This window comes from Neolamprologus multifasciatus, chromosome 20 (assembly GCF_963576455.1).
Source record: "Neolamprologus multifasciatus chromosome 20, fNeoMul1.2, whole genome shotgun sequence".
NCBI lineage: Eukaryota > Metazoa > Chordata > Actinopteri > Cichliformes > Cichlidae > Neolamprologus > Neolamprologus multifasciatus.
In genome coordinates this window covers 10,250,038-10,276,720 of record NC_140458.1, presented here as the reverse complement: position 1 = coordinate 10,276,720, position 26,683 = coordinate 10,250,038, and the positions used below count along the sequence as shown (strand labels likewise).

At 39.3% G+C, this 26,683-nt stretch overlaps 2 protein-coding genes and 1 pseudogene across 3 annotated transcripts in view; all 3 read right to left on the bottom strand.

The window, feature by feature from the left end:
* The window catches only part of LOC146494460 (synaptotagmin-1-like), a 66,142-nt pseudogene extending 47,465 nt beyond the window's left edge, over window positions 1–18,677 (bottom strand). The window contains exon 1 of the transcript XR_014871567.1: window positions 18,630–18,677. The product of XR_014871567.1 is annotated as a synaptotagmin-1-like (transcript). The remainder of the gene's footprint in view (window positions 1–18,629) is intronic.
* The window catches only part of oard1 (O-acyl-ADP-ribose deacylase 1), a 39,129-nt gene extending 15,799 nt beyond the window's left edge, over window positions 1–23,330 (bottom strand). Inside the window, exons 1-7 of the mRNA XM_085146136.1 lie at window positions 23,104–23,330; window positions 22,861–22,969; window positions 22,586–22,751; window positions 20,953–21,011; window positions 20,723–20,835; window positions 20,006–20,585; window positions 18,630–18,694 (exon numbers count right to left, since the gene is read on the bottom strand). Coding sequence (XP_085002262.1) covers window positions 20,438–20,585; window positions 20,723–20,835; window positions 20,953–21,011; window positions 22,586–22,751; window positions 22,861–22,969; window positions 23,104–23,168 — 660 coding nt within the window. The 5' untranslated portion in view covers window positions 23,169–23,330 and the 3' untranslated portion in view covers window positions 18,630–18,694; window positions 20,006–20,437. The remainder of the gene's footprint in view (window positions 1–18,629; window positions 18,695–20,005; window positions 20,586–20,722; window positions 20,836–20,952; window positions 21,012–22,585; window positions 22,752–22,860; window positions 22,970–23,103) is intronic.
* Window positions 23,331–23,436: 106 nt separating this feature from the next.
* Window positions 23,437–25,387, bottom strand: guca1b (guanylate cyclase activator 1B). Its single transcript, XM_085146139.1, has 4 exons — window positions 24,919–25,387; window positions 24,351–24,500; window positions 24,111–24,225; window positions 23,437–23,876 (listed from the first exon to the last, which is right to left on the bottom strand). Exons 1-4 carry the CDS (start codon window positions 25,120–25,122, stop codon window positions 23,752–23,754), a joined length of 594 nt encoding a protein of 197 aa, XP_085002265.1. The 5' UTR covers window positions 25,123–25,387; the 3' UTR covers window positions 23,437–23,751.
* Window positions 25,388–26,683: the final 1,296 nt, after the last annotated feature.

The following is a 26,683-nucleotide window of genomic DNA, read 5'->3' as shown; positions in this document are numbered from 1 at the left end:
CAGTTTGGAGCAGCTGACTGCTATGAACGTCAAGGAATTGGATCACCAATAGATACAAGTTCAATTTGAATCCCCCAAATATTTTTAACATGTTTGTAATCATGGTATTTTAACTGACTTGTCTTGAAATTGCAGTTCTGTTCAGTACAGTGTGAGTCTGTTGTTGCTGCTTTTTGTTCAATTCAATTCAATTTTAGTTATATAGGGTCTTAGTAACAATCGCCTCAAGGCGCTTTATACTGTTTGGTCATGGCACTACAATCAGACAACCCTGATGAACAACCACCTGGCAACGTTGGAAAGGAAAAACTCCCTTTTAACAGGATGAAACCTCTGTCGAAATCAGGCAAAATCCCCCAGCAGCCTAGGCCTTTTCCAGCATTACTAAGGCATGGGTCTCCCTGATCCAACCCTAACTATAAGCTTTGCCAAAAATGAAAGTTTTAAGCCTAATCTTAAAAGTAAATCCAAACTGGGATCTGGTTCCACAGAACCAGCTCCGGGGACTGTAAGCTGACGGCTCTGCCTCACATTCTACTTTTAAATATCCTAATAAAAGAAGGCTGCAATCTGAGAGCAAAGTACTCCACTGTGATATGGTACTGTGAGGTCTTTAAGATAAGATGAGGCATAATTATTCAAGACCCTGAATTTGAGGAGAAGAATTTTAAATGTAATTCTTCATTTAACAGAGAACCAACGAAGACAAGCCAATATGGGAGAAATATGCTCCGTTATTCTTGACCCTGTCAGTTCACTCGCTGCAACATTTTGGATCACCTGAAGGCTGATACTTTATTATTGGTAAAGTATAATACTATAGTAATTTGGGGAAACAATTAAGAATGTCTTTTGACTTGTGGATTTTGGTCCTAAACTGGACTAATTCAAATGTTGATGGATGACACTGGGATAGCTGTGGATCAGGAAGTAGACCTGAGGTAGAGGTAGAACTACAACTTGGAATATTGTTGTTTTGATTCCTGGCTCCTCCAGTCTGCATTCCACAATATTCTTGGGCAAGATACTGAACCCTGAGTTCTTCTCGGTGCATAATCTGAGTGTGAATCCATGTGAATTCTAGATAGAAATCTCTTTTGTGGGTAAGTGGGTGAATGGGACATGTTGTATAAAGCCCTTTGAGTGGTTGAGTAGATTACAAAAGCAATATATAACAACCAGTCTATTTGCTCATCAAGTCATCAGCCAATGTTATAGCAATCATTTCAAAATAAAAAAAGCAACAACAACAAAAAAAAAGCAGTTACCAAAATCATTGGTCTTTAACCTCTTGGCTAAATACATTAAATATTTTTTCAGACATTTCAGTCAGGACTGGACAAACATACAAATTGATGGACAGACTGTAGTATAATTACCTAAAATCAAATGTCTTTTACAAGATATGAAAAAATGACTCCTTTCGTAAAGCAAATTACCCAAATACTGTGCTGCAGTAGAACCGTCAGACATTTTTGGCAGTCAGAGTCAGCTGGCAAAAAAAGCCTCAGTACTTTTCAGGCTTGGCAGGTAGATGTTACCACAAGTTGCTTTACTTGTTAGCCAAAATCATCCTGAATTTTCTAAAAAGCCAGAGCTCGCTAACACGGGTGTATTTTATGAGTCCATCAAATTATCCCAGCGTGATGTTGTAATGCTAACAAGGAAGCAAAACAGTTGTGAAAGGGGCTTAAATGTCACTTTTGAAACTGCAAACAACAACTGCAGGGCCCAGTGCTGTAGTCATTCCAACTAGAAAACATTAGGGACTAAAAACAGTGATGCAACAAATTTATCTTCTGTCTGAGATGAAGAAACTAATGTTAAAGCATGCTAGTGATTACAAAATGAAATGCATCAAATCCACTTGCAATGTGACTGAATTCCCTTAAATAAATTAAATCTTGTTGCTTAAATCCCAATTTCACATGTAGCCTTAGGATTGGATTCAGTCCACAATAAAAACAACCATCATTTCTACCTTTTACTGCTTCCCAACAGATGTTAGCAAATGCCCCAACAATTAAAAACCACAAAGCGTTGAAGAAACACATGACACATACCAAATATTTCCACTCGATTGGCAATATTTTAAATCCTACACAGGCAACTGACAGTATTCCATCAATTATTCAGGAGGAGTAAAGACTCACAAAAAGTACTGCACCCCCGGCTATGCAACAGTAAATCACTGTATAGCACACCATCTGCTGCCTGTCAAAGCCAACGGTTGCTGTGTGCACAGGAGTGTAGTGCAACACTGATTCATAAGTCCAGGGTGATTTCCAGTGCAGGTAAAACAATGCTTTTTCTCTAGATATTTATTATGCCTACGCTTCGTATTAACAAATGATTTCAAAATGTACACAATATTAGCAGTCTGACCTGAGCTGAAAGCAGTGCAAAAAAGGTGCCAACATGTCTCTGGCTGTAAAAGGGTATTAAAAAAAAATATGTCATCAAATATTTATCGCCCACAAGATGGGATTTAAAGATGATTCTCCCTCTCGTTGCTGGTTCCTTCACCTTCATTAGTGTTGCAATGCTTAACCTCCTCCTGAGACAAAATATCCCATATTCAGACTTCAATAATGCAACGCCTTCATTCTTAGAGCTGAGGGCTGGCTTGCCTGATGTCTGACTAATCGCTGACAAAACTATGGCTTCACTGGCTATTTTTGGGCACATAAACAGTGGAGTTTACAACAATATTCTACTACTTTGATATAAAACAACACAAACTATCTTGTTACCAACTGAATCTTTCAAAGTGAGCTTGGTTTCTGTGGGTTCTTCTTTAATTAACTTAATGTCTCCATGTAGTAAAAATAGCATCACTTCCATTAGTTAACTGTCAAAGTGCAATGACTTGGTTTAGTATTAGCTGAGGCTTTCCAAAAAACCCACATATTCAAAAAGTCTGTTGGAAAATGTCTAAAAGAAAACTGTTCTTTTAGACATTGGACATAATGCAGTTCTGAACTGCATTATGTCCCAAACTGAAATGCAGGTTCTCATTATGTTGTTGATTATCAGTTATTCTGCATGCCAGACTCAATATTCTGTTTTGCCAGAATGACAGTCTAATTATTTGCTGTGTTTACATTTCCTGATGTCTTCATGTAAGACACTGGCTGCATTTCACCCATTCCCTCTCTCTCAGGGAATCCTTTAAAATGTTGATTTAAAGGATTCCCCAAGGCATGTCTGTACATGAAATTGCACTGCTTTGAAAAGAATAACGCTCTGCTTTGTGCCTGGCATAGTTTTTGCCATAAAAAAAGCTTGGTTAGACATTCCTATTATGGTGCCCATTTCTCCAGTCTTTGAACAGAAAAATCTATGAATATGCAAATGGATTTAAGAGTTTATTTGCAAGATACAAGATGACTCATGTACATGTGCGTGTGCGATGAGCTCTCTAAGCTAAACTAGTTAAGTTGTCACAAATCTTACTAACAGGTCGATGCCTCAAGCTTATAAGTGCCAGCAGAAAAACTGCTCCATTTTTAGCATTAAAACATCCAAGTGAAGCAACATTAACTAGAAGAATTAATGTCCAAAGTTTCCAATGATAAACTTTTACTGTTCAAATTTTATATCTAAATTCTTCTACATTGCTCCCTTTTAGTTAAATTAAGTCATAACGTTTTACTTTTTAGTGTCTGAAACCAAGAGGCAAAATTATGTCTCCCACATTAATTCAGCAATTTATTAAGCAGTGGCCTTCGGAACAGCACTGTACCTCCAAACAGCAGCACTAAATTATTAACTCCACCACATTTAACACATTGCATCATCTCAAAAAAGTGCCACTGGCAGAGCTTAATGTCGACCAATATTTTCATTAAAAATTGATATCTGTGAATGATTTTGGCTTCAAAGAGTTGGAGGAGATTTAATTCCAGCCAGTATGTCCTCAGTGTTTCATGCCTGTCTGATCTGTACTTCCTAATGCCTGTATCTAGACTTAAAAACTATGAATTTAAAAGGGTCAGCTAACAGAGACATGCTTCTTGAAAGGCCAAAACAAACAAAAACTAAACAAAACAAGTAGCAGATGCTGTAAAATGCTACACAACGCAAATGTTTCACAAATCAGCGGTTCAGTTTTGCTCTTCAGTTTTGCTCCAACATTGTGTCCTGAGAATCCCACAAGCAGCTTAACCACAAGCTTTATAAAATCTGCACAATGCACACTGCACAGTTTAACTTCGATTGCAGCTTAACTTTCCAATTTGGATTCACTTCTTCAGTTTGTAATATGAAAATGGTGAGACTGCAAAAATGAAAAGAGCGTTTGTAAAGAGATTCTTCAACTTTTCAGCCACATGCTGGGAACTAGATAAGGAGAAAATGTCAATTTCAGTGTATGCATGAATTACTCTGTAATTCACAGTTTCACTTTGCTTTCAGAGTGAGAGCAGCGCAATCAGCTAGTCACCATTAATTTCTCATAGAGCTCAGGCCAGCATGGAGTCAGACAACAGGCTTGACAGCTCAGATAAAGCCAAGCTGAGACGTTAACCACTTTTTGCTAACAACAAACAAATTTCCATAATTTGGTTTCATTTTATATATGTATTTATGTTTATATATGACATGATGCGGTTACCCCCACTGTGGGAGTCGGTTCCTTTTTTTGATGGGGGGCACTTTAATTGATTATACTTCATTTTTGCTTGCCACTAGAAATTGCACTACCTGTAATGACAATCATGACAGTAAATATTAAGGCAGAAGTATTTAATTTGTCTATTTTTAAAGACACAGATAAATTCAGAGCATTCTGCAGTAAACATATGCTTAGACAATAAAATGTAAGTGACGAAAACAACTGATGTCAAACAGTTCAAATATGAATATTTCAGCTCATGTATTTAAGTGCTATATTGTTGTTCGACTATAAGAAACTTGTGTAGTTATACACAATCAAGGTTCTTAAAAAAAGGAACCTTGATTATAATGATTATGTGAATTACAGGCCGATCTCTAAGCTCCCGTTCTTGTCTAAAATCCTTGAGAAGATAGTTCTTTCACAACTCCAGGCGTACCTGGATGAGAACGACATTAATGATAAATTCCATCATAGCACCGAAACAGCGTTGCTTAGAGACCTTAACGATCTTCTTCTAATTGCTGATACTGGACGCTCTGCGGTCCTAGTTTTATTGGATTTATCCTCGGCCTTCAATACGGTAGATCACAACATCTTATTAGCGAGGCTTGAGCATACTGTAGGCATTAAAGATGTTACCCTTGACTGGTTTAAATCATACCTCTCCAATAGGTCCTTCTCGGTCAACCTGGGCACCTGCTCTTCCTCCGCTGCACCTGTCTGCTGTGGCGTGCCTCAAGGATCTGTGCTGGGCCCTATTCTTTTCTCCCTCTATATGCTCCCTCTAAGCGCAGTCTTTGAGAAATACCACACCGCTTTTCACTGCTATGCTGATGATATACAGATCTACTTTGAACTAAATGATGATCTTGTTTGTCCTTGTACGGCTTTCAAGAGTGCATGCGAGAGGTCAAAGAGTGGCTCTTAGGAAACTTTCTTATCCTAAATGATAAGAAAACTGAAATCGTGGTATTTGGCAGCAACGTTCCCCGTGGCCAACTTCGTGATGCCTTTGGTTCTCTTACCAGTTCCCTCTCTGACACTGTTAGCAATTTGGGCGTGTTGCTGGACAGCTCTTTCAAATTCGATAAACAAGTGTCTGCTGTAGTTAGATCTAGTTTCTACCAATTGCATCTCATTTCCAAGGCTAGGCAGTATGTTCCACATAAGGACCTGGAAAAGCTCATCCACGCCTTTGTGACCTCTAGGCTGGATTACTGCAATTCACTTTATTTCGGTCTTCATTCTGCCCTTCTTCATAGACTGGAAATAGTTCAAAATACTGCGGCACGCATTCTGACCGGAACTGGGAGGTTTGCCTCTATTACTGTTCTAGCTGACCTGCATTGGCTACCCATTAAATACCGCATCCAATTTAAAATACTGCTGCTTACATTTAAAATCACCAACAACACAGCACCGAGCTACCTTATCGAACTCCTTAAATCGTATGTTCCCGCCAGAGCACTAAGATAATCTACTCAGTTACTCTTGGTGCAGCCTAGATCTCAGCTGAAGTCTAGAGGTGACCGTGCGTTTGCCTTGGCTACACTGGAGTTGTGGAATAACCCTCCTATTGCTATCCGGGCGGCCGATTCTATCCAATCATTTAAATCACGGTTAAAAACCTATTTGTTTAATCTCGCTTTTCCTGCTTGTTAATGCCTGTACCTGACTCTTAGACTTACTCTATTTTCCTTTATACATATCTTTTAAGGCTTGTGCTTTTACAGTGTTTTTACTTGATATGTATTTTATGCTACCCCTGTGTATTAGTGACAATGACCTGTTAGTATATTTGGTACTTTGCTAAGGCCTTATAATACTCATTTTACTTTCTGTCTTTTATGTTAAGCACTTTGGTATACCACTAGTTTTTAAATGTGCTCTATAAATAAAGATGTATTGTTTTGTATACACAATTATTATTATTTAACATTACCAATGCTAACTAAGGTGAAATAACATGGAGTTCTAAAAATCCAAAGACAAAGCTTAAATTCGAATTGCTCTCTGCTGCATCACAAACTTATCTCATGAGTAAAAACTAATTCAAAGAGCAAAGTAATGCCCAGACAGTGATCAAAGAGCATGACAAATCAACAGTGAAATTGGAGCTGGGTAAGAGTTATGTCAATAAGAAGGGGGGATGTTTTTGGACCAAACTTTTCAAGAAGCCTTCAAGTGTGATAAATGTGCTGCGGACTGTAGTGTCAGGAGATAGTCCGTCATGAAAGACAGCAACACTGGCCAGATGACGTGGAAAACAGCGGAACACTGCATTTGATCAGGTTTCTTTTCCGAGACGACACTAATCTATCACATTAGGCCGAAATCAGACATAACCCTGATACACTCCAGCTAATCTAAATACGTCATCCATCACTGATAACAGCTACCAATCAGCAAAATGGGAGACGATAACAATAACATCTATTTCTACATCTGCTTCTACATTCCACCTCTGTCCCTGCAGGCACCCAAAGTAACCACCAGTGTGACTTGTTAGAGTTGCTTCTACCCTGGTGTTTGTGTGTTTTCACCATCTTTCTTAAGGCAGAGCAGCTAACCAAAAAAACTGCCCACTGTGTCAAGGACATTTTCATAAGTCTGAGAGAGAGAGAGAGAGAGAGAGAGAGAGAGAGAGAGAGCACCCCACCCTTCAAAATATCACGCTTTCTTTCACAGTGTTTCAAATGCATTCCAATGAGGGGGCACAAACCAGCCATGTCCTAGATAAACAGTGCCCTGCACTGCATTGGATGCCTCTCAATTGCAGTAGGGTTTACATAACGGCAGACAATGCACAAGGATGCGCATCACTTCCAGAACTCCATATGAAAAAAATACAGACTAAAAGGCAGACTCCTTGTTATTAAAACAAAAAACAAAAAAATACAATGGATGATCTCCAAGATAACTTAGAACACACTGAAAATAGAAGCTGTAGAATAACGTGAAGGTTTACTTTTTTAGGGAAGTTATATTGCTCCTGTTTCTAGCTTTCACTGTTTTTAGTTTCTCCAAGAAGTGATGTGATGCTAATCTAATTGATGACATTAAAGATTCATGATAGAAGACACGTGGTTTAGAATTAGTGTATTTACTCAACAAAATGATGGTTCCCTTGTAATGAATAATGCCATACTGAGACTACTGGTTAGAGCTGTGTATAGTCATGTGAGAGTGTCCCTAGTTTAGGCTGAGGCTAAAGAGTCAAGTATTGACAAACCGTTGCTTACAGCAGAGAAACACACAAGGGAAACCTGGGGATGGAGATGATGGTAAAAGAATTCTTGAGTGGCCCTGAATGTCTATTTGAAATATCACATTAATAAGGTATAAACAGTAATAACAATTGCTTGGCATTCAATAATTCAATAAAGGAAGAGAATGGAGTAACAAAATGTTTATATTTTTGCAGTTAATCTCATTAAAAAACAATCCAAAGAAAAATTAAACACATCAGTCCACGGTAACCCCCAGCATTCAGCATACAGCATGGCACAAGATCATAGCAGTGGCATCTTGATGTTTCTCCCCATTTTGTTTACCTGCTTTTCCTCCTGAGTTGTCAGATATTATACAACCATTTGCACGCACGCAGCCTCTTGGCGATTAACACAGCTAAGATTCACAAAGCATTCTTGTTTAATGAAAAAAGACGCACAGTTTGTAAGACGACGTACAGTGTGGATCTCTGTGTCTTGAGGCTTTTTGAGCAGTGATTCAGGAAGACTCTCCAGATAAGAATAGAGACGGCGAAAACTATATATTCACAGATATATATAGCTCTCCACATAACAATATCGTGAGAGGGTTTAGAGAACTGGACAAAGCATGAGAGCAATAATTGTGATCAATATAGTCCAGTGAATGTCTTGTCCCTCGTGCAAAATAGATTTTGCAGCCCTCCATCATGATCTTGGAGGCACCATCCAATTTGCTGTCAAGTCAATAATCTCTTTGGGAGAAATCGAATCTGCAAGACTCCCTCAACTTGGCAGTAAGACACAGCCAAAACACACAAGTACTCTTCACTTCACTCTTTGTAGAGGGAAGTTAGATTAAAGGCAATTGTTTCTGCTTGTTTCTAACACCTCTCTGAAATGCAGCTTCACTGAAAACACATTAGCTGAATACAAATGAACACCAGGAATCTTTTATTCTGGGAACGACAGCAACACAATGACCTGAGTGGTGAATGAGTGAAAAGGATGAATCAACACCCAGTGGAGCACCTTCAGCTTTATAAAGCAGCATAAGTGACCTGCCACTCGCACAACTTTACTGGTGCACTGAAGTTACAAAACACAATGGTAATGCACTTGAAGTCAAACCCAGGCATCATTTGCTAGTATGGCTAATGTTATATACAGTGCTGTGCAAAACTCTCATATATCTTGCTTCCAAGAAGCCAAGTGGTCTTAAAGCACAGTTTTCCTTTGCTTGTTCACTCATTTTCAGTCCTGTATTTGTACCTGATCATGTTCAGAGTATTTTAAGACAATTGACACTGACCAACGAATCACTCAAGGATAAAAAAAAATGTACCTAACTCATGAGAAGAAGCAGTGTTTTGTGTACACATAAAATGCCTGCATGTTTGTATGCACCTTTGTTACTAGCAGCCTGGTGCAAAGCAAAGCTATTATCTGAAGACTCCAGCAAACGTAATCAGAAATGTTCTCAATGGAAGGGTGGCTGTGAAGATGCCATTCTTAAGAAAGCGAAATAGGGGGGAGAGAGATGGAAGTATGCCAAACAACACAGGGACTGGTCTTACTATCAGTCATAACATGTCTTATGGAGTGATGAATCTAAATGTAAAATGTTTAAATCATCATCAATGTACAGAGGAGATCGGGAAAGAGGGATAACAATGAGTGTCTACAGCTATCTGTGAAACACGGTGGAGGCTCTGTCATGGTTTGGGGCTCAAAAATTGATGAAACAATAATTGAAAAGTACATTCACATTTTGATCCACTTATCATTACATCTGGAAAAGTGTTGGGATGGTAACGGCTTCATTTTTCAGCATGGCATTGATCCCAAACACACCGCTGCTAATACAGTAAAAGCCTGCCTGCATAGAAGGTACAGTCATGGACTGACCTTCCCAGAATCTGCACCTCAACATTACTGAAGGTGTGTGGGATCAACGTGTGTGGCTATTGATTATATTTTCATAGTACAATACATTCTGTATTGTTTTCTTTTGATACACAGTATCTATAAATTATATAATGGCAAATGCATGCTGTACAGAAATTAAAATGCATATATTCATGTAAAATACTGATAATATGACGAGTAAAACATGTTCTTGCTTTCATTTTTTAAGCTTATTATTCTTTCTTATCGCCTACTCTAACCAATAGGTACACAGCAAATTCAAAAGTGTTAAATGTTTTGGTGTTAGTAGTCTTAGAGTTAATTTTACTCTAAGTAGAGTCACATGCTTTTAATGTAACTCTGAGGTGTAAAATGATAGTAGTTAAAATCGAGTGTTAAAAATTAGTGTTTCTATTTCAAATCTGGAGGTGTTACAATGGAAACATTAACTCTTGACCTCTTAACTCTGAACTCCTACAGGGGCTATGACACTAATAGAGTAAATTCACAGACTCCGCCCCCAGCACGGCTCCAATCGAAGCTGAAGTGAAGCCGTTTCAGAATATTTTGCTCTACATATTTGAGTTGTTTGCCATGCTTGGTAAGTCATTTTTTCAAAGATTGTTTCAATTATTATTATTAGCTTTTACTTCTGTGGCTCTTTGGAGTTGAGACAAAGCTGTGTGAAAGGCATTAGCCGTGTTGCTCGCTGATAGCACCGCTCGCTGTTTTAGCTAGCTGAAAGGTATTGTTTTCGGCAAATACCACAGCCTTGAAAAAAAGCTTGCATGTGAATTTTCGGTTAAATTTTTTGGTCAAATACACCTAAAACAATGTCTAGAATGTGAAATGTTGGTATAATGGTGCTACTTGAAGCCTGAAAACGATCTCCCATAAAAAACGAGCAAACAGCAGTAGCAGATGTCCTGACTGGGTTCTACGTTAGCATTTAGATCCCTCCAGAGTTTTGTGCACACGGTTTTACATTTAGTTCAGTACTACCTGTTGCCTGTGTCCTTATTTTTTGGGAAAATACTTTACACAAGTAATGTCTCAAAAAGGATTCCTTTTTTTTTTTTTTTTTTTTTTTTTTTTTACTGTGCTGCAATTGATTTGTGCCATTAATTAGTGTCAACTAATTTTTATTCAATCTCCACATAGGATATGCTTGTGAAGATGGAATATGGGGGAGAGCAGAAGTGCGTTGCAGTTCCACAAAGTGATGAATGAAGGACATGCATATTGTATTTTGTATTTATTGAAATAAGTGATGAGAATGCTGTTATTTGCATTTACCAGCTCACCTATGTCAGACCTTTTGATAAACGAAATTCTAATGAAAGTGAGAACATGTACACTGTTACATCTTTCAGAAAATGTTTTGAAATTGTGGTGCACAGTTCAGAATAAATGTTTTTCAAAAACCATTGCGTCTTTTTAGTAAATGTTTATTTCCAAAAGAAATTTATAGAAGTTCAGAACAGTAAAATTCCCGCTTTTTAGAATTAATTAGAAGATAACTCTTACGTAGTTAAACTAAAATACTCTTTGAGAGTTAATATATAAACTCTTAACACCAAGTGTTAAATTATCAACTCCAGAGAGATTTGGTGTTTAACACTAAATCAGAGTTAACATACCAACTCTCCAAAAAGAGTTAAATTAACACTCTCTGGTGTGGACCCATATAGACACTTTAAAAGTGTTGAAATCAAATCTGACAGTGTTAATTTGGACATGCTGGATTTGCTGTGTACGCATAGCAATACACACATGGATTTTTGATTCTGTATTCTATGTCCTTCGCCTGCATACCGGCCTCAAAGAGAAAGAAGCAGCTCTCATGCTGAGCACCTACTCACACAGCTAAAATATTCTCTTTTCTTCTTTCTCTCTCTGACTGATTATATTTCAGTATTCCTCTAATGAAAAACACAAATTCTTGTACACCTGATTTGTAAACAAACAGATCACACAACCTTGCAGGTTACATGGAACAACAAAATTCTAAAACTCTTCACAGCAGCCTGCGGTCTAAATTCATTTCAAGACATTTCAGACTCTGTAGAATTTCAAAGCTTGGGATTATTTTAAAGAGGAACAAAAACAAATCTTTTTTTAAGGTTTTCTGTTGATGTTTGCACCGCTCCGAGCGTTCTGCATGTCAGATGGGCAGATCTTCACTTGGCAACACTGAGAAATGGCAACTCGGCTCTCCCACTGCAAAACCCCGTGGGAATGGAGGGGGAAGGAAAACAGAAAATGTCTCTTCATTTCTAAGATTTCAGGGGCCAGAAAAATATATTTAATGAGGCTTTTGTGTTGTTTCTCTGAGGAGCAAAAAAAAAAGAGAGAAAAACTTCAGATTGTGCTGCCAAATGCCTTTTGGAGTAGGCTCAGATGAAAAAATATAGATGAAAATACACGCCCTTAAAACTGTATTTTAAACACACACAGACCCTGGGGGTGTGTTACCATAAAGACAACTGTTGACAGACATTTATAATGTCCACTGTCATTATTTGGGCAGATCAAATCATGGCTCCAAAGCAAAACTGTTATTGCAGTGATGTGAATAGTCTTGTACCTTTCTCTGGTTTCTCTATTCAAAGTTCAATTGAATTAATTTCAATTCAAAGGCTGTACTTGCACCACATATTGTCGGGGTTGTAATTTTAGTGTTATTTTCTGACTCTAGGATGAAACTGTTGTTAGTACCAGCTTCCTAAATGTATGTAGAGAGGCCTGAAGCCCAGGGGATGCATTTCAAATGCCTCTGTGCAATCCCTTAACCCTCTTGACAAGGACGGATCTCCAGAGTAGCTTTTAGCAGGCGCACTTCAAAAAAGAGTGTCACTATTATGAGCAGAAAATCAAAAAGAATATAAAATACAACATATGGTCAATACAGAGGACACTTTCATATTTATTTCACAAGACTGTAAAGATTTACTTTAACGCAGTGAGGCCATAACGGCTGGGAATGCTTCAGCAGAATAGTTGCCAAGAACTCAGAATATCTGCAGTGATGTTGAGGTTTGGGTGCAAGCAGAGTGTGATATAGATCTGGTCAATAAACAGCCTCCTGAATAGAGTGAATCTAAACAGGTTCCTAAACTCTGACAGCACCCAAGACTAACGTATTTATACATGTCAAAGCCTGAGGTCATTCAATCTGGGAATCCATTGAGCAGTGTGCTTACTTAGCCCTTGGGGCCAACAGTCAGCTTTTTATGGTTTCTGGTATAACCTACAGATATCCAGTTCATGACTCCTGTGTTCATCTGCTGGTTGCACACATAAAAGAAAACAAAAAGGATACAAAAGGTAAAGTATTTTAGCAAATACAATCCCTCTTTTGTACCCCCAAAGAGTAGTTGTAGTTGGCTGATTTATAATCATGCAACTACAAGAGAACAACATTAGAAACCAGAAGGTTTCTGCCATAAAACATATCTCCCTTCCTACAGATTCTACAAAGTCATATGCACAATATGTTCACAGACTTTAGAATGCATTAAATGTATGCCTCCACAGACATTCACTCAGTCTATAAGTACCTAGCAAACCTTCATATTGCATATACATTAATGCAAATGAAGGTCCCGTGTCTATGTGAAGTGATTAAATGGTTGAACAGGCAGATGATTCTAATGCAGGGAAGCTGTGTTTAAAAATAAAACTACGGAGAGAAGAATAGAGGATGTCTCTGAATACAATGAGGCTAAAAACAGCAGGTTTCCTGCAAAAATGTCAACACAATCTCACCATGTTAAAAAGAAAAAAAGCCCACAACACAGAATCTGTAAAGATGATGACTTAATATGGAAATTAAAGCAGCTCCTCCTCCTTCCTCAGTGTCCCATTCAAACAGAGCAGATAAGAGCTACACCAGATGTGTCATATAGGAAGGTGTTTTTCTACAAATTGGATGATTAACAGAGCAGTGCAGCCAGCATTGAGACATTTGGCTGTGGGACACAGCTCAGTGAAGAATGATTGGCTTTGAGGGCCAGGGGAGCAGATGAGACAGGGACATGGAGCTGGACTAAAAGACTGAGTGTGCCCACTTGGTTTTCCATCAGGATATCACTTCCATACTGGTCTGTCTGTGCGTCTTAAAGAGTGACTCCACCTATACAAAAGGGGCTATTTCTGTATCGGCAGTGTTACGCCGACTTGCTCTTCATGGGACGTTATCTCTGCCTTTAGCTCCACCCTCTTAACATTAATTATGCAGCTCAATGCAGCACTCCAAATCCCTACTGCAGCTCACCCACACTACAATACTCCACTGCTTTCTCCCACTCTCTGTCTCTGTCACAACCAACCCACAAATAAGTCTTTCTCTCTTTTTCTCTTCAAGACTATGTTCTCAACGCTCCCTAGTCAAAGACAACATTTTCCTTCTGTGAATATAGACACTTTAGACAGGACAGAAACAGTTCTCTCTTCCCTTTGTCCGACTTCATATTAAAAGCTAAAATGATTAAATGTGTGAAACATAAGTAGGTTGAACAATCGATTTCTAAACCACTGTTTTGATTTTTTGTACCAGATGGCCTCATGAAAGAAATGTTTCAATCCAGAAATAGAGTAAGCATCTGATGTTAATGGGTACATTTATAATGATTGCGAGTCGTATTACTATCTTTAGTTGCAGTGTGACTCACAAGCAGCTCATATTTATATTGTGTCATTTCCAAAGCCTAGTGCTGATTTTTCAGTGCAAATCAGAAGCAAACAGTCTGATGTGGCGAGGAAACACACTTAACAGCTCAAACACCTGTCTGGCAAGGTGTAATTGACTCAACCACTCCCGAGCACAATCACGCTGTGTCACAGGAAGCAGAGAGAGTCCACACTACGCAATCTCAATCAGCCACATCAGCAAAGTAGATGGAAACCAGAAAGCGTAGAATGGGGGAAGCTCTCACACTCCAGCCAACCACCCCCCAGGCAGGCAGTGGGATGGAAACGTTGCAACTGTTTATGGAAGCAGAAGCAAGCTTCTCTTTCGTTTCCTAGAGCTTTTCACATGATTAAGATTCATTTTACATTTGCATGCATGTGTTTGCATGTGTGCACGTGCATGTGACAGTGAGAGAGTATTACTTGCCTGGCCAAAAGCTGAATAATTAATCCTACAGAACTGAAGTGTGAGGCTACAGTTTAGGTTATTTATGCATAATGTACTCTGCCTGACATTAAACTGACTAAGGAGTGTTTTGTTTGGGGTTTTTGTTTTTGAGCCCACATCAAGTGAAGGTCTTGGAAGTTGTTTGTGGGACTGTTACTTCATATCTGCCACACATGCCTTCATTGAAAAAATATGAAGCCAAAGGTATGCAAACTCCAGATATTTAAAGTTTTATCTGGCTTGCTTCCCTATACTTGCATTTAAATAAATTGCTCTCCTCTGTTTGCAAAGATGCTAGCTCTTGAACAAAAACAAACAGTGAGGCAGATGTTCCTAATGAGGAAAACATGGCCAGAGAAGGTGGGATCATTTAGTCAGTACCCAGCCAAGTGAATGTGCTATATGCTTACATAATCCAGGGACTGACTGTGAATTGACTACTCCCTCTGTCTACAAGGCAATGCGCTAGCAGGAGCAGGTCGGCTGTTTTGTCACGTTCACCATGTTTCCATCGCTCTTTAAAAATCCGTGCATCACCAGACGTCAAGAATGAACACCGAAGAGTGAACAGCATTTTCTCAGGTTGCCGTTCTCCAGCAGGCAGCCCTCTATGCTGTGCCACTCTGCTGCTGCTGCAGGGGTCTTTTCAGTGCATGGAACCGGATGGTGAACAGAGAACACAGCGGGGGCTGGGCACTGCAATGTACTGCAGTGCTCGTAGCTCTGCTATGCACACCCACTCTCTTCCATTCTTGCTCTGCCTCTGACAGTCTCTCAATCTCTTACTCTATCTCTCTACCCCTCTCTGGCCAATGGTTGTATCATTTGTCTTCCCTCATCTCTTCTCTTCAGATTCGTTATGTGCTTTTCCTGCCTGCTTCTCTCAACACTCTTATGGTTGACTGCAATCTATATTTCCCTTGCTGTCTCTTATATTGTTCTTTTAAACTACCCTACCCTCTGTTTCTCACATGCACATAGATGCACATACATGCACATACATATATACATCAAATAACCTTTACCTGGAGAGTTATCTTAGCCTGCTTCTAACCCCATTATTCCAGACTTCCATTTTTTCTCCAAGTGGAGTAGAATATCTATAATTTACATCTCTATATTAGCAGTACAAGTACACATACACGCAATGTCATTGGCACCACTTGCTGTGTTTATCAAGGTGTCATTATAGCATCCCCGAGAGAGACTGCTCGGCTAAAACATCTGCAGCATCCTCTATTTGCATCGGAATCTAAACAAAATAGCCTGGTGAGTTTTTACAGCACCTCTTCTTATCCTGAGATGGGCAGTTTTGAGATTGTTGCTAAATGTACAGTGACAGCCGTTGTTGCTCCGCTATGTTGCCTCCACCATCATTTACAGGGGCACACTAAACGCCCATGCCGCACAGCATGGGACAGAGGATGTCACGCTTGGAGGATGAGCAATGACAAGCCCAGCAGCTGGTCCCTTCCCCCAGAAACTTCACAACTGTTAGAAACAGTTACGCTAATGACTTACATGCAGTGTTTACAAAGTTATCGAGATAAACCTTGCAGCCAATTTGATTATGAAACAAGAAACCTCTTTCAAAGCGCTTACACAAATAAGTACAAGAACATGACCGCAAATGTTTTTGGTGTGACTCATTCCATCCACATTCCATCTAACAGCAAAAGCTTAACCCTCCTCCATCTCCCACACTCTGCATTTATCTTCAAGATGCTGTCTACTTCTTGGAATGGTGAGGGGTTTCATATCTATTTCCCATTAAAGAGCAGAGGTTTCTGATCATCACTTCCTGAATGAGTTTTACAGTCTGGCAGCAGCATCCTGCAGAGACACTTTTGTGGTCGCTTCATAAAACAAAGCTCTGTGTCACAGCAGGTGTCAGAGCCGTATGAAGAAAAGTCATTGCATGTAATTTTCTTTTTTTTTTGCAAGAGATTTGTAGAAAACATCATTAATTGCTAGCCACTGTTAACTGGAACGATGTGTTGTTTCTCTTTTAATAACATTGTCATTTGGATTTTTGGGTGATCACTCAATAAGTCCATGTAAAACCCATTTGTCAAGCTTGAAATATCTTGCTGCTGCAGTCGGATTGATGGAAGGAAGGCTGAACAAAATCTCAGTGCTGACACTCCCACCTAGAGCATACAGCAATAATACGGGTAGACAAGGCCGGCCAAAACATTCTTTTTCCTTTTTGTGTGTGTATTTTCTTTTCAAAATGAAACTGTGAAGAAGCCACGTTTCAGTTCCTTCACAAAAACACAGCTCTTCTTAAGGTAAACTGTGTTCTAGAAGAAGAGAGGTGTATGAATAATGAAGAAGCCAAGCCACACAGCCATTGCAAACGTCATATAACAATTTAGAAAATTTAACCAGGCAGGGTATTACATCAGCTAACCACACATAATTAGGAATGCCCATTAGCCTTCACTAAACATTGGTTTGCTTCAAACTTTACTTGCAAAAGGTCCCTGCTATGTGCACTGTCCATGGTGCTGAAACAGATTACATTTTCTTCCCAACCCTCTTTGTACCCCTGTATATAAGAAAGTCTTGAAAACTTGAAACACAAATCTACATTATGATCGGGTTTAGATGTATGTCTCATGCTTATAGCTACTATCAGAGTACAAGGTACGAGCTTCACTTTTAACTAATATGAAAACACAAAAAAATGCTCATCCAGTATTTTCAGCATCCTCATACACAACACGTTAAGTCCATCTATTATTTTTCCCTGCTCTGCAGCAGGCCAGTGTTCACAGACATTTTCAGCAGAGAAAACACATAGTGCCCACTGCTGGACAACATCACATCTTCATTCAGAAATGATCAAGGTCAGATATACAGAACAGAAAGGAGGATATACTAAATTACTGCAATTTCTCTTAAATAAAAGAATGAAATCATTAGTATAAAATCATATAATTATGAATAACCCTTTTAACTGTACGTCAACTTACTATCCGTTGTTGTTTGAGCTAATTTTTAACAATAATAATAATTCATAATATTATTTCTATCTTTTTGTGTTTCTTTAGTACACTTTAGTCAGTTCAGCCAATCAGAGAGCCTACTTTTGCTGCAGGCTTAGACTGGAGGAAGTCCCAGAGCACCGGATAAACCAAACAAAAACTAATCGCCGGTCTCAAACACTATCAGAGCCAATTCAAACTGTTATCTAAGCAACCCCACTGACACTCAGGGTACACAACGAGAGCGTGCAGGATAAAATTATAATGGGCTGACGTAGTCTTTTTACCACACTAAGCTTATCATAGTGTACCTATTCACAATATAAGTAGCAAAACTTCCCTTATCCCAAACCGGGATAGGTGAAAACGAGGTAAAACTGTGAGAGCAAATTTGGGAAGCTGGTAGCTGGTTTGGGTTGCTTCATCCTGGCACTGTCTGGATGCTGAGGCAGCTCTGCACAGGGATGTAATGGGATACTGCAGCACTAGAGAACCGTGTGCACAGAAACTTGCCTAGGAGCATCAGGGAGTCCCACACTAACCTTCCCCCTCCCTCTTTCTCTCTCCTTCTCCGTTTTCATCAAATATTATACAAAAAAGAAATGGAAACAAACAGAGATCCATGTATGCATTCAAAAGGGAACTGTGTGTGAAGAACTAAAACAAGGAAAAGAATAAGTACACTCACTAACAGTGAACACAGAACACAACTTCAGAAGTGAAATAATCAGGCATGCTTGCAGAAGGAGAATGCAGCTGCTTACCTTTTGTGCAGGTTGCTCTCTCCTGGACACGGAGTTCTTCCCCCTTCTCTGCAGATTCCCAGACACTTTGAGATAGAGAGAGAAATAATCAATCTCTTCTTACTTTCTCTTATTTCCAATTTTAGAATGAATAAGTCAGGAGTCTAACATAGCAGTGTAGACACACCTTTACTCTGTAAACTCTGACACACACACACAGAGACTCCCATTCAAATGCACCCCATGACTGGAGTACCCAAATTGATAAAGATCTGCTCAGGGGAGGGATAAAAACTACACACACTCACACACTGCAGGTTTTTTTTTCTTTCTCTTGCTCAGCCGCTCTGCTGCTTTTTTCCTGCTGTCTTTGCCTGCACTGCTTCCTGATTGGCTAAGCTGCTCTTCAATAACATAAGCTCTCCTCTTTAATTGGAAGGGAGCCAGTTATGTGGTGCACCAGAAGCCCTCCCGCCCAGCTCATCTCTCTTTTTTTTTTTCCTTTTTTTCCTAAGTGGCTGTGGAAAAGAATGCTGAGCTCTGCAATTTCATACGTATTAAGCAAAGAAAAAAAGGGACGAGGATGGGGAGAGTTTTTCAGTGTTTGTGCGTGTGTGGGGGGGGGGGGGGGGGGGGGGGGGGGGAATGGGAATGAGGGAGAGCAGTGGAGGCGAGCCAGTGTACTGCAGTGGGACAAGCAGACGTTGCATGGGAACAAAGAGACAAGGGGGCTATAAGGTGGGGTGAGAACAGATTTCGCTGCACCGTCCAACACCGGCAGCACGTTGACTGTGACAGCAGGTCAGATGAAGGGAGATTTCCCTGTGCTCACTGCAGCACAGCTAGGTGGCTCTGCTGCAGTGTGGAGTCTAATTCCCAGGCAGGAAGGGGGATGGGAAGGGAGGAGGAGGAGGAAGAGAGAGGAGGCTGGTTGCAGTGATACCAAAGTCTCCCAGCCAGCCTGGATATATGGGAGGAAATGGGCAGCCATCCGCAGTGTGCACAGCGGTTAATGCATTTTCTTCATGAATTATTGAAAGTGCCCCAAAGGAGAATGGGAGGCTAGCAGGCAGCACACTGTTCAAGCAGTCTCGCCACTACTGACGTTCGCGTTAATTACCAGCACCTGAAGTGAATATCATCGCACAGTTAGATGAAGCCCCCTTTAGAGATTGCAATAAAATATCTTGAATGGAAAACGTATGTCATTACCTCTCCCCTTTCCACTTGAATTTCATCATGCGTTAAAAGGCTTTCCCATACTGGAGAAAATGGATGTGCAGGATTGACTTTGTGGTGTCAAATTCCCTGCTCTCTTTCACTCACATCTGGTCCATTGTTCCTCGGCTGCATTAAAGCACAATACCCCAGCAGATCAATAAAGAAGCATACAATACCTTGAGCATTTGCAGTGGCCATGCTGAGCACTCCAGAAGTTATATGATGACCACAGAGAAAGGCACTGTTTGCTCAACCAACAATGTAAATGCTTAATGAAAGAAGAGGGAGATAAAGAGATAACTGACGCTTTATACTCAATCCCGTGGTATAAAACACACCATATGAGATATTAAACTGAGTTCATCCAGGTTCATCTTAATTTAGCGATGAACATAGATTAAAATACTTTGGAAGTAGTCCCAACAGTCATTACAAAAAGGTTCTATAATAATACCACTACTAGTTGGATATGAGCTTATGTGGGTCCTTTTAAAAAAAGAAAGCTTTATTTTATTTAACAGAGAAAATAACATGTTTCCAACTTTGACAAAAAAAAATCCCCTTGGCTTCATATACAGCAGTATTTCAATAATCAACATTTCCATGAATCATCTGCGTCTGTTTTCCTTCATCACTGTGGTCTCTTCTTTCCGAGGAAGACTGTAAACTGTGATGGAGATGTCTGTGTGTTTGAAGACCTGATCCAGTATCTCTGACACGTTTGTCCACTTGAGTCGATCCAGGCCACAGCCGATACTGTCAGAGAAATAGATCAAGAATTTAACCACCACAGCAAATTAATAAATGCCACAATTGGTTGATTTTAACATGAATTTGTTTATTGTTATTTCTCTCAATTAAGGGTCACAAAAGAGAAAAGAAATTATACAAACCGAGGCATCGATATTCTTGATACTTGGTTCTTCAGGCAATGTGACCTCATGTCCTCCAGGCTCTGTCTCAGGCTGTCATAGGTGGGTTTCTGGCTTGCCTTTTTCTTTGTGATCTACAATAAAGTAATAGAAAAACAACATTTCATTGCACTAACCACAACAGCTTTTGAATAAAATCTCTCGATTTGTCTAAAAGTGCACATCTAGTGAATTTTAATCAACATGTGTACCAGATAGTAGACAAAGCGTCCATCACTTTTCAGTACGGCACACTGTCCTGTCACTTTTTCTGTTTGGATTATAAAGAATAGAAAGACAAAAAGAAATATAATATCCACATTAGAACAAGGCTTGATAAAAGAAAAAAGATTCATAAATCCCTAGACCCTCACTAACACACCGGAAAACACACACAAAAAGTTAGAAAGTTTATCAAAAAGGTTTACTAGCCTGAGAACCAAACAAATCCAAAAGCAAAAACTCATGTGTCATTGCTGTGGCACAAAGTGTCTGGGCACTATCCTGTTCAAACACATCCTCCCTCTACTCTGCCAAGACATTTGATGTAATACTAGGTCTTGTTTGACACAAATATTTTAGAGAAAAACTGTTGAGGGAACTCTTGGCCTTTTGAATCTGACGTGCCATTTTTAACAATTAATATGGAAAAACAAAAACAAAAGAGCAACACGTGTTCATTTCAAGTCAGTGTTACACCATCACAGCTCATCCGTGATTGTATGACTGTACTGCTATCTTTCTATTCAGAGACACTGTTTGAATCTGTTGTTAATATCCTTTTACAACCAAAAATAAAGCTTCCAGACTGAAGCGTCCACATGATCTGTCAGTGCCTTGCAAAGCATTTGAGTATATTCGTGTTGTGTTTAGACAGACCCTGCACCAAGTTGGCTGCTATTCATGCGAATAAAGTTGTGGGCTAAGCTTCTTTATGCAAAATTAGAGGCATCAGGTCCAACATTGCCTCTGAAAACTCCCCAAAACTTTCACATGTTAAGGCAAAATTATTCAACCTATTCCTCACTTCAAATGTTCTCAGAAACAAAGTTCAGCAAGTTATTTTTGAAACATAAAAGAATGTTTCCAAACGAGTCAGCATGTTAGTCCAGTTTGTAACTTGTGAGGAGACAGTTTATGAAAAGAATTCATCCAGTCAAGTGCAGATGGGTGTTTGCTCAGTTTCCGACATAGTTTAGTTTAGAAAGACAGGGAGCCCGAGGTCATAACTTAGGCGCCATGACTGATAAGAGAGACTGTGAATGTTTAGGTTTACGACCAGGTGGGGGCCAGTAGAAAGTATAAAAAGCTGTGTAACACACCACCATTTTGAGACTTGCTGTGACCCTCTTATGCATCTCTCCCCAGCATGGTTTTATGCTCATTGTGTGAAAATTTTATGGAAATAAAGGATTGTTGATTGAGCATTTATACACCGAGTATTGTCCTTCCTTCAGCCCAAAGATTCAAAGAATTGGGAGATTTCAACAGAGGTTACACAAGAGAGCGAGCACCTGTCAGTCATCCCTTATGACGCTGGTAAGTGGCACGCCCAGCAGGATACAAATACAAAGTCACATTTACACATTTGTCATACGATACTACCTTGACTTTCTGTAAGAGTGAATGTGTGTGGAAGAATATGAGTTAATGTGTACACAGAGTCATACAAAATTGATACAATGTGATACTCTCAGTGTAGAAAAAACTCCTGTTACAAAAGGAAAGCGAGTGAGGAAGAGGTTAAAGGCTTTTAACCTTTTTAAAAAAACTGTCTCCATGCTGGTAAAATGATCACAAGACATCTTCATCTCTGATGAATCTTTAATAAAAGCGTTGACTCACTTTGCTCTTTTAACTCAGTCACCCCTTGAAACCTCTTTCTGAATTCCACAGCTATGCCTGCCCCCATACGGATGTCCTCGCTGATGCAGTGGGCCAGAGCTTCACGCGTAGGGCAGGAGAACAGGTCCCCGGTGACATAACTCAGCCTCCACTTGTGTTCTGCAGGCTAACCAGGAGGGGGCAGCATTAGACAATGTCGTGAAGCATAACGACGGAATAACAAATACAGTAAACACTGGTGTCTTGACGGAGAAACCTCAGAAACTGAAGTTTACCTTAGTTGTGTGGGTGCTGGCCGACATATGAGGTTCGGACGACATTGACAAGCGAGGGTAAAGCACTTGCAAGGCGACTTGATTTGCTGTTAAGTATCTTGAACACACACTACAAACACACGGAAGTATCGACATTCAATTTCTGCTGGAAGACCTGTTTGCTAGTTTGCACAGAACGCTGCACGCTAGTATGTCGCTCGTATGACTTAAAAACTGCTACCTGCAGAAAGCTGTTTAACTTACGTATATAACACCGTTCTCTGAAGGTTAGTTGGTTTGGAAGTGTATGAAAAGCTGCTACGTAACATATCATCTCGCGAGAAATAGCGAGACCTTGTGGACGATCACGCCTTCGGAATGTGAAGGTTTGTCAGATAAATATGCAAAACGAATAATTTAACCTTTTCATTAGAATAATTGCAAAGCATACTTTAATAGAAACCCATTTTTAACACTATACACTAATGTTTGTGTTTAGAAGTCTTTTATTCAACGCCTATCAATAAAAGTTGGCTACTTCCTGTGGTCTCCTAAATTTATTTGGTGTTTTATGTTTTAAGAAATTCACATTTCACATTTATTGTGATTTATTAATATGTTTATTGGATAACTTTTTTTGTTGCTTATATTATTACATATAAGAAAATAAAGCAAGGGCACACAAACCAAAACCTACATCATCATACGCAGCAATAAATGAAAGCTTGTGAAAATCTCAGCACTGATGTGGACATGTATCTAAATATGATACAACAGCATATAGCACATTAGCAGTCAGACAGTATCAGTGTTTTATTTTATATACATATAAACTGCAATACACACAAAATCACAATATGAATAGTTACACATCAGGATTGTGCATGACAGACTGACGGTCTGTGCTTCCCCCTAGAAGTCCGCACTACGGCGTCGCTCATTGAGCCAGTCTCCGGGGTTCACATCCATCTGCAGCATCTTCATCACCCACTTGTCCCTCCGTGCTCCATCGATGAACTCATCCAGTGAGAGCTCCCCTAAGTGACGCAGGACAGTTATTCTTTGAGTTATTCTTAGTATATATTTCTTCATTCCTGATATATGACCATTGCAAAGCTTGCACCCACCTATCCTTTTAATATAAACAAGCAATAACGAATACGCATACAATTTTACAATTAGTGCTTCACAATGCCACAGCTGCCCGACACAGACGTTTTAAATCATCCATGGAACATTTTAAGCCGTCAGAAACCATTGCAAACACTCACCATCCCCATTTTCATCAACCAGCTCAAATATCCGGTCAACCACTTGGTCTGGGGTCAGCAGATTACATTCTTCATCCAGCTCTCCATGGCAGGCTTTCTTCAGCCGATAAATGGACTGAGAGTTACAGAAAAAGATGTTACAGTGACTCCTTCACTGACTAAAGTTCATTAGTCAATCAATTCAGCTGCATAATATCAACTATGCAGAACGCATGGAGACTTTAAAATAGTAAATATTACCTCCACAATTTCTAGAAGCTCTGTTTTGTCGATGCACCCGCTTCCATCTTTGTCATACATTTTGAATGTCCATTTAAGTTTATGCTCCAGTTTTCCCCGAAGGACTAAGTTCAAAGCTGCCACATACTCCAAGAAATCAATGGTGTTGTCCTGTGTGCACACAAGGTTCAAATGTTGTGAAGGAATACAAGGATGTGACTAAGAACCTAAATGTTTACGTCAGTGTGGACTTTAACCTGTCAGAGAATAGGGAAAATTATCCATTATTCCTAAAGCTAAGCTGAAACATCCAGTTTGCTTGCTGTGCATACCCTGAAAACCCAAAAAGTATTCTCAGTGAAATTGATACATGAACGTTAATGACATTTTTCCTTACTTGTATAAATTAAGTTAGCCCTCAAAATTGCTGCAAATGAGTTTTCTGCCCTTCAAATGATAAAATGTTAATGGGCATCAACTGAAACAGCACAAGCAACCTTCCGAATCAACAAATGTGTATTAATATCTTGTCCTGCTGTGTAGTTTGGTAACAATGTTAAAATGAGACAGAACTGAAGTTTGTACTTACTCCGTTTTTGTCAAATGCTCGAAACATGTTTTCAATGTAATCTGCAGCTTCCTTGTTATGAGTAACGCCAAAAAAACTCTTGAACTCGTGCATGAACAGCGTTCCGCTTGGGCATTCCACAACAAATTTTTTGTACCATTCCTGCAGCTCCGCCACATCGATTTCCTTGTCTTGGTCACTCTCTTCACTCAGGCGTTGACCCATGTTGGTAATATTTTTTATTCTTGCTGAAAATCACAAATATTATCTCTTACATTACACAAACCTGGTTTGACCTGGTTACATTTTTTAAGCTTCCACCTACATTACAAAATGAAAAAAGTGCTCAGTTACAGAGCCAGTGGCTGTGGCTAAGTTTGTGCAAATCAGCAAAAACCAAATTGACCAATATGGCATGAAAGTCCATAGAAGCTGAATTGTTATTCGGCTCTCAATTGTGGCAAATCCCTACTGAAAGTGAGGATGAGACACAGACTGCTATGGATCACATGATAAAGGATTAGAAATGAACACTTGTCAAATTCAATTAGTCCACAGCCAGATTATGAGAAGATTGTGCTGCTGCTTGTATCTATACTAAACTAGAAGAAAAACAATACTGTGTGTGGAAGTTGTGGGGGAAAATGACATAAAAGGGTTTCAAGGATCTCAGATTTCATTCAATTTTCACAAATTAAAATGTGTTATTATTTAATTATATGATTTAAATTTACATTAAGGCATAAAATGCCAAATGTAAGCTAAGGCCTAAAGTCTGTGTAGTGTATAAAAGTTTTGAATTGAGTGATTTAAGGCTTTACAAAGCAGAGCTGGAATTCAAATTTTAGTTTTTGAGGTTATATAATGAATTGATAGAATGATTAAACAAAAGGTCAAGCACATTAAAATAAAGTATTACCTGTGGACTAATAGGTAATCTATTCCAAAATAGAAAGCTCCTGACCCGTCTGATAATTCACTCAGCTCAGTCCTTTAGTTATCCCTGGAAACCCTGACCTTCAGGTGCCAGGTAATTAGCTGGTACCCTGATTACTCTATGAATGCCCACTCTAGTCTTACTGAAGCCTATAATAAAATTGTTGTCACTAGTGATGTGCATTTAAATCCACCTCATATCTCAAAATAGAAATTCTATTTTGGAAAAGGGTCAAACATCAAGCAGGCTTTTGTTGTTTTGTTTTTGGGGGTTTTTTTTAGTAGAAAGCAGACTTGGAAACAACTATACTTTTTCAATAAAACACCAGCGTTAGCAGGATCTTATCTTTTGTTTATAGGTGAAAACATGGCTTGGCCCATTTCCTTCCTGGCTAAAATATGCGCTGACAACAGGAATAGTGATAATCTTAGCTTAGAGGTTTCAAGGCCATTGAGGAGTCACTGGATGATATCCTTGCACGATTAAAATGATTCACACCTCCTGTCTTACACAAGAGATATTCCCCCTCATCCAGTCATCGTACAAAGGCTTTTACCTGTGCTGATCACCTGTTTCTAACCCATGCCTGGCAGTTTTCTGTAATGTATATATATATATATATATATATATATATATATATATATATATACATACATACATACATATGACATTTTTACTTCTAGAGTTTTAGCTTAGTAAAATAATGTCACAGAGAACTGCTGCAAGCTGGTTATTTTCTCTTTTTTATACCTTTCCCTATAAACTATAAGACTGCAGGGGAAGATCCCAGTAGACCAGCAGTTTCAGACCAGCCCGTTTTGCAACAAAAGTCAGTCAAATCACCCTTTC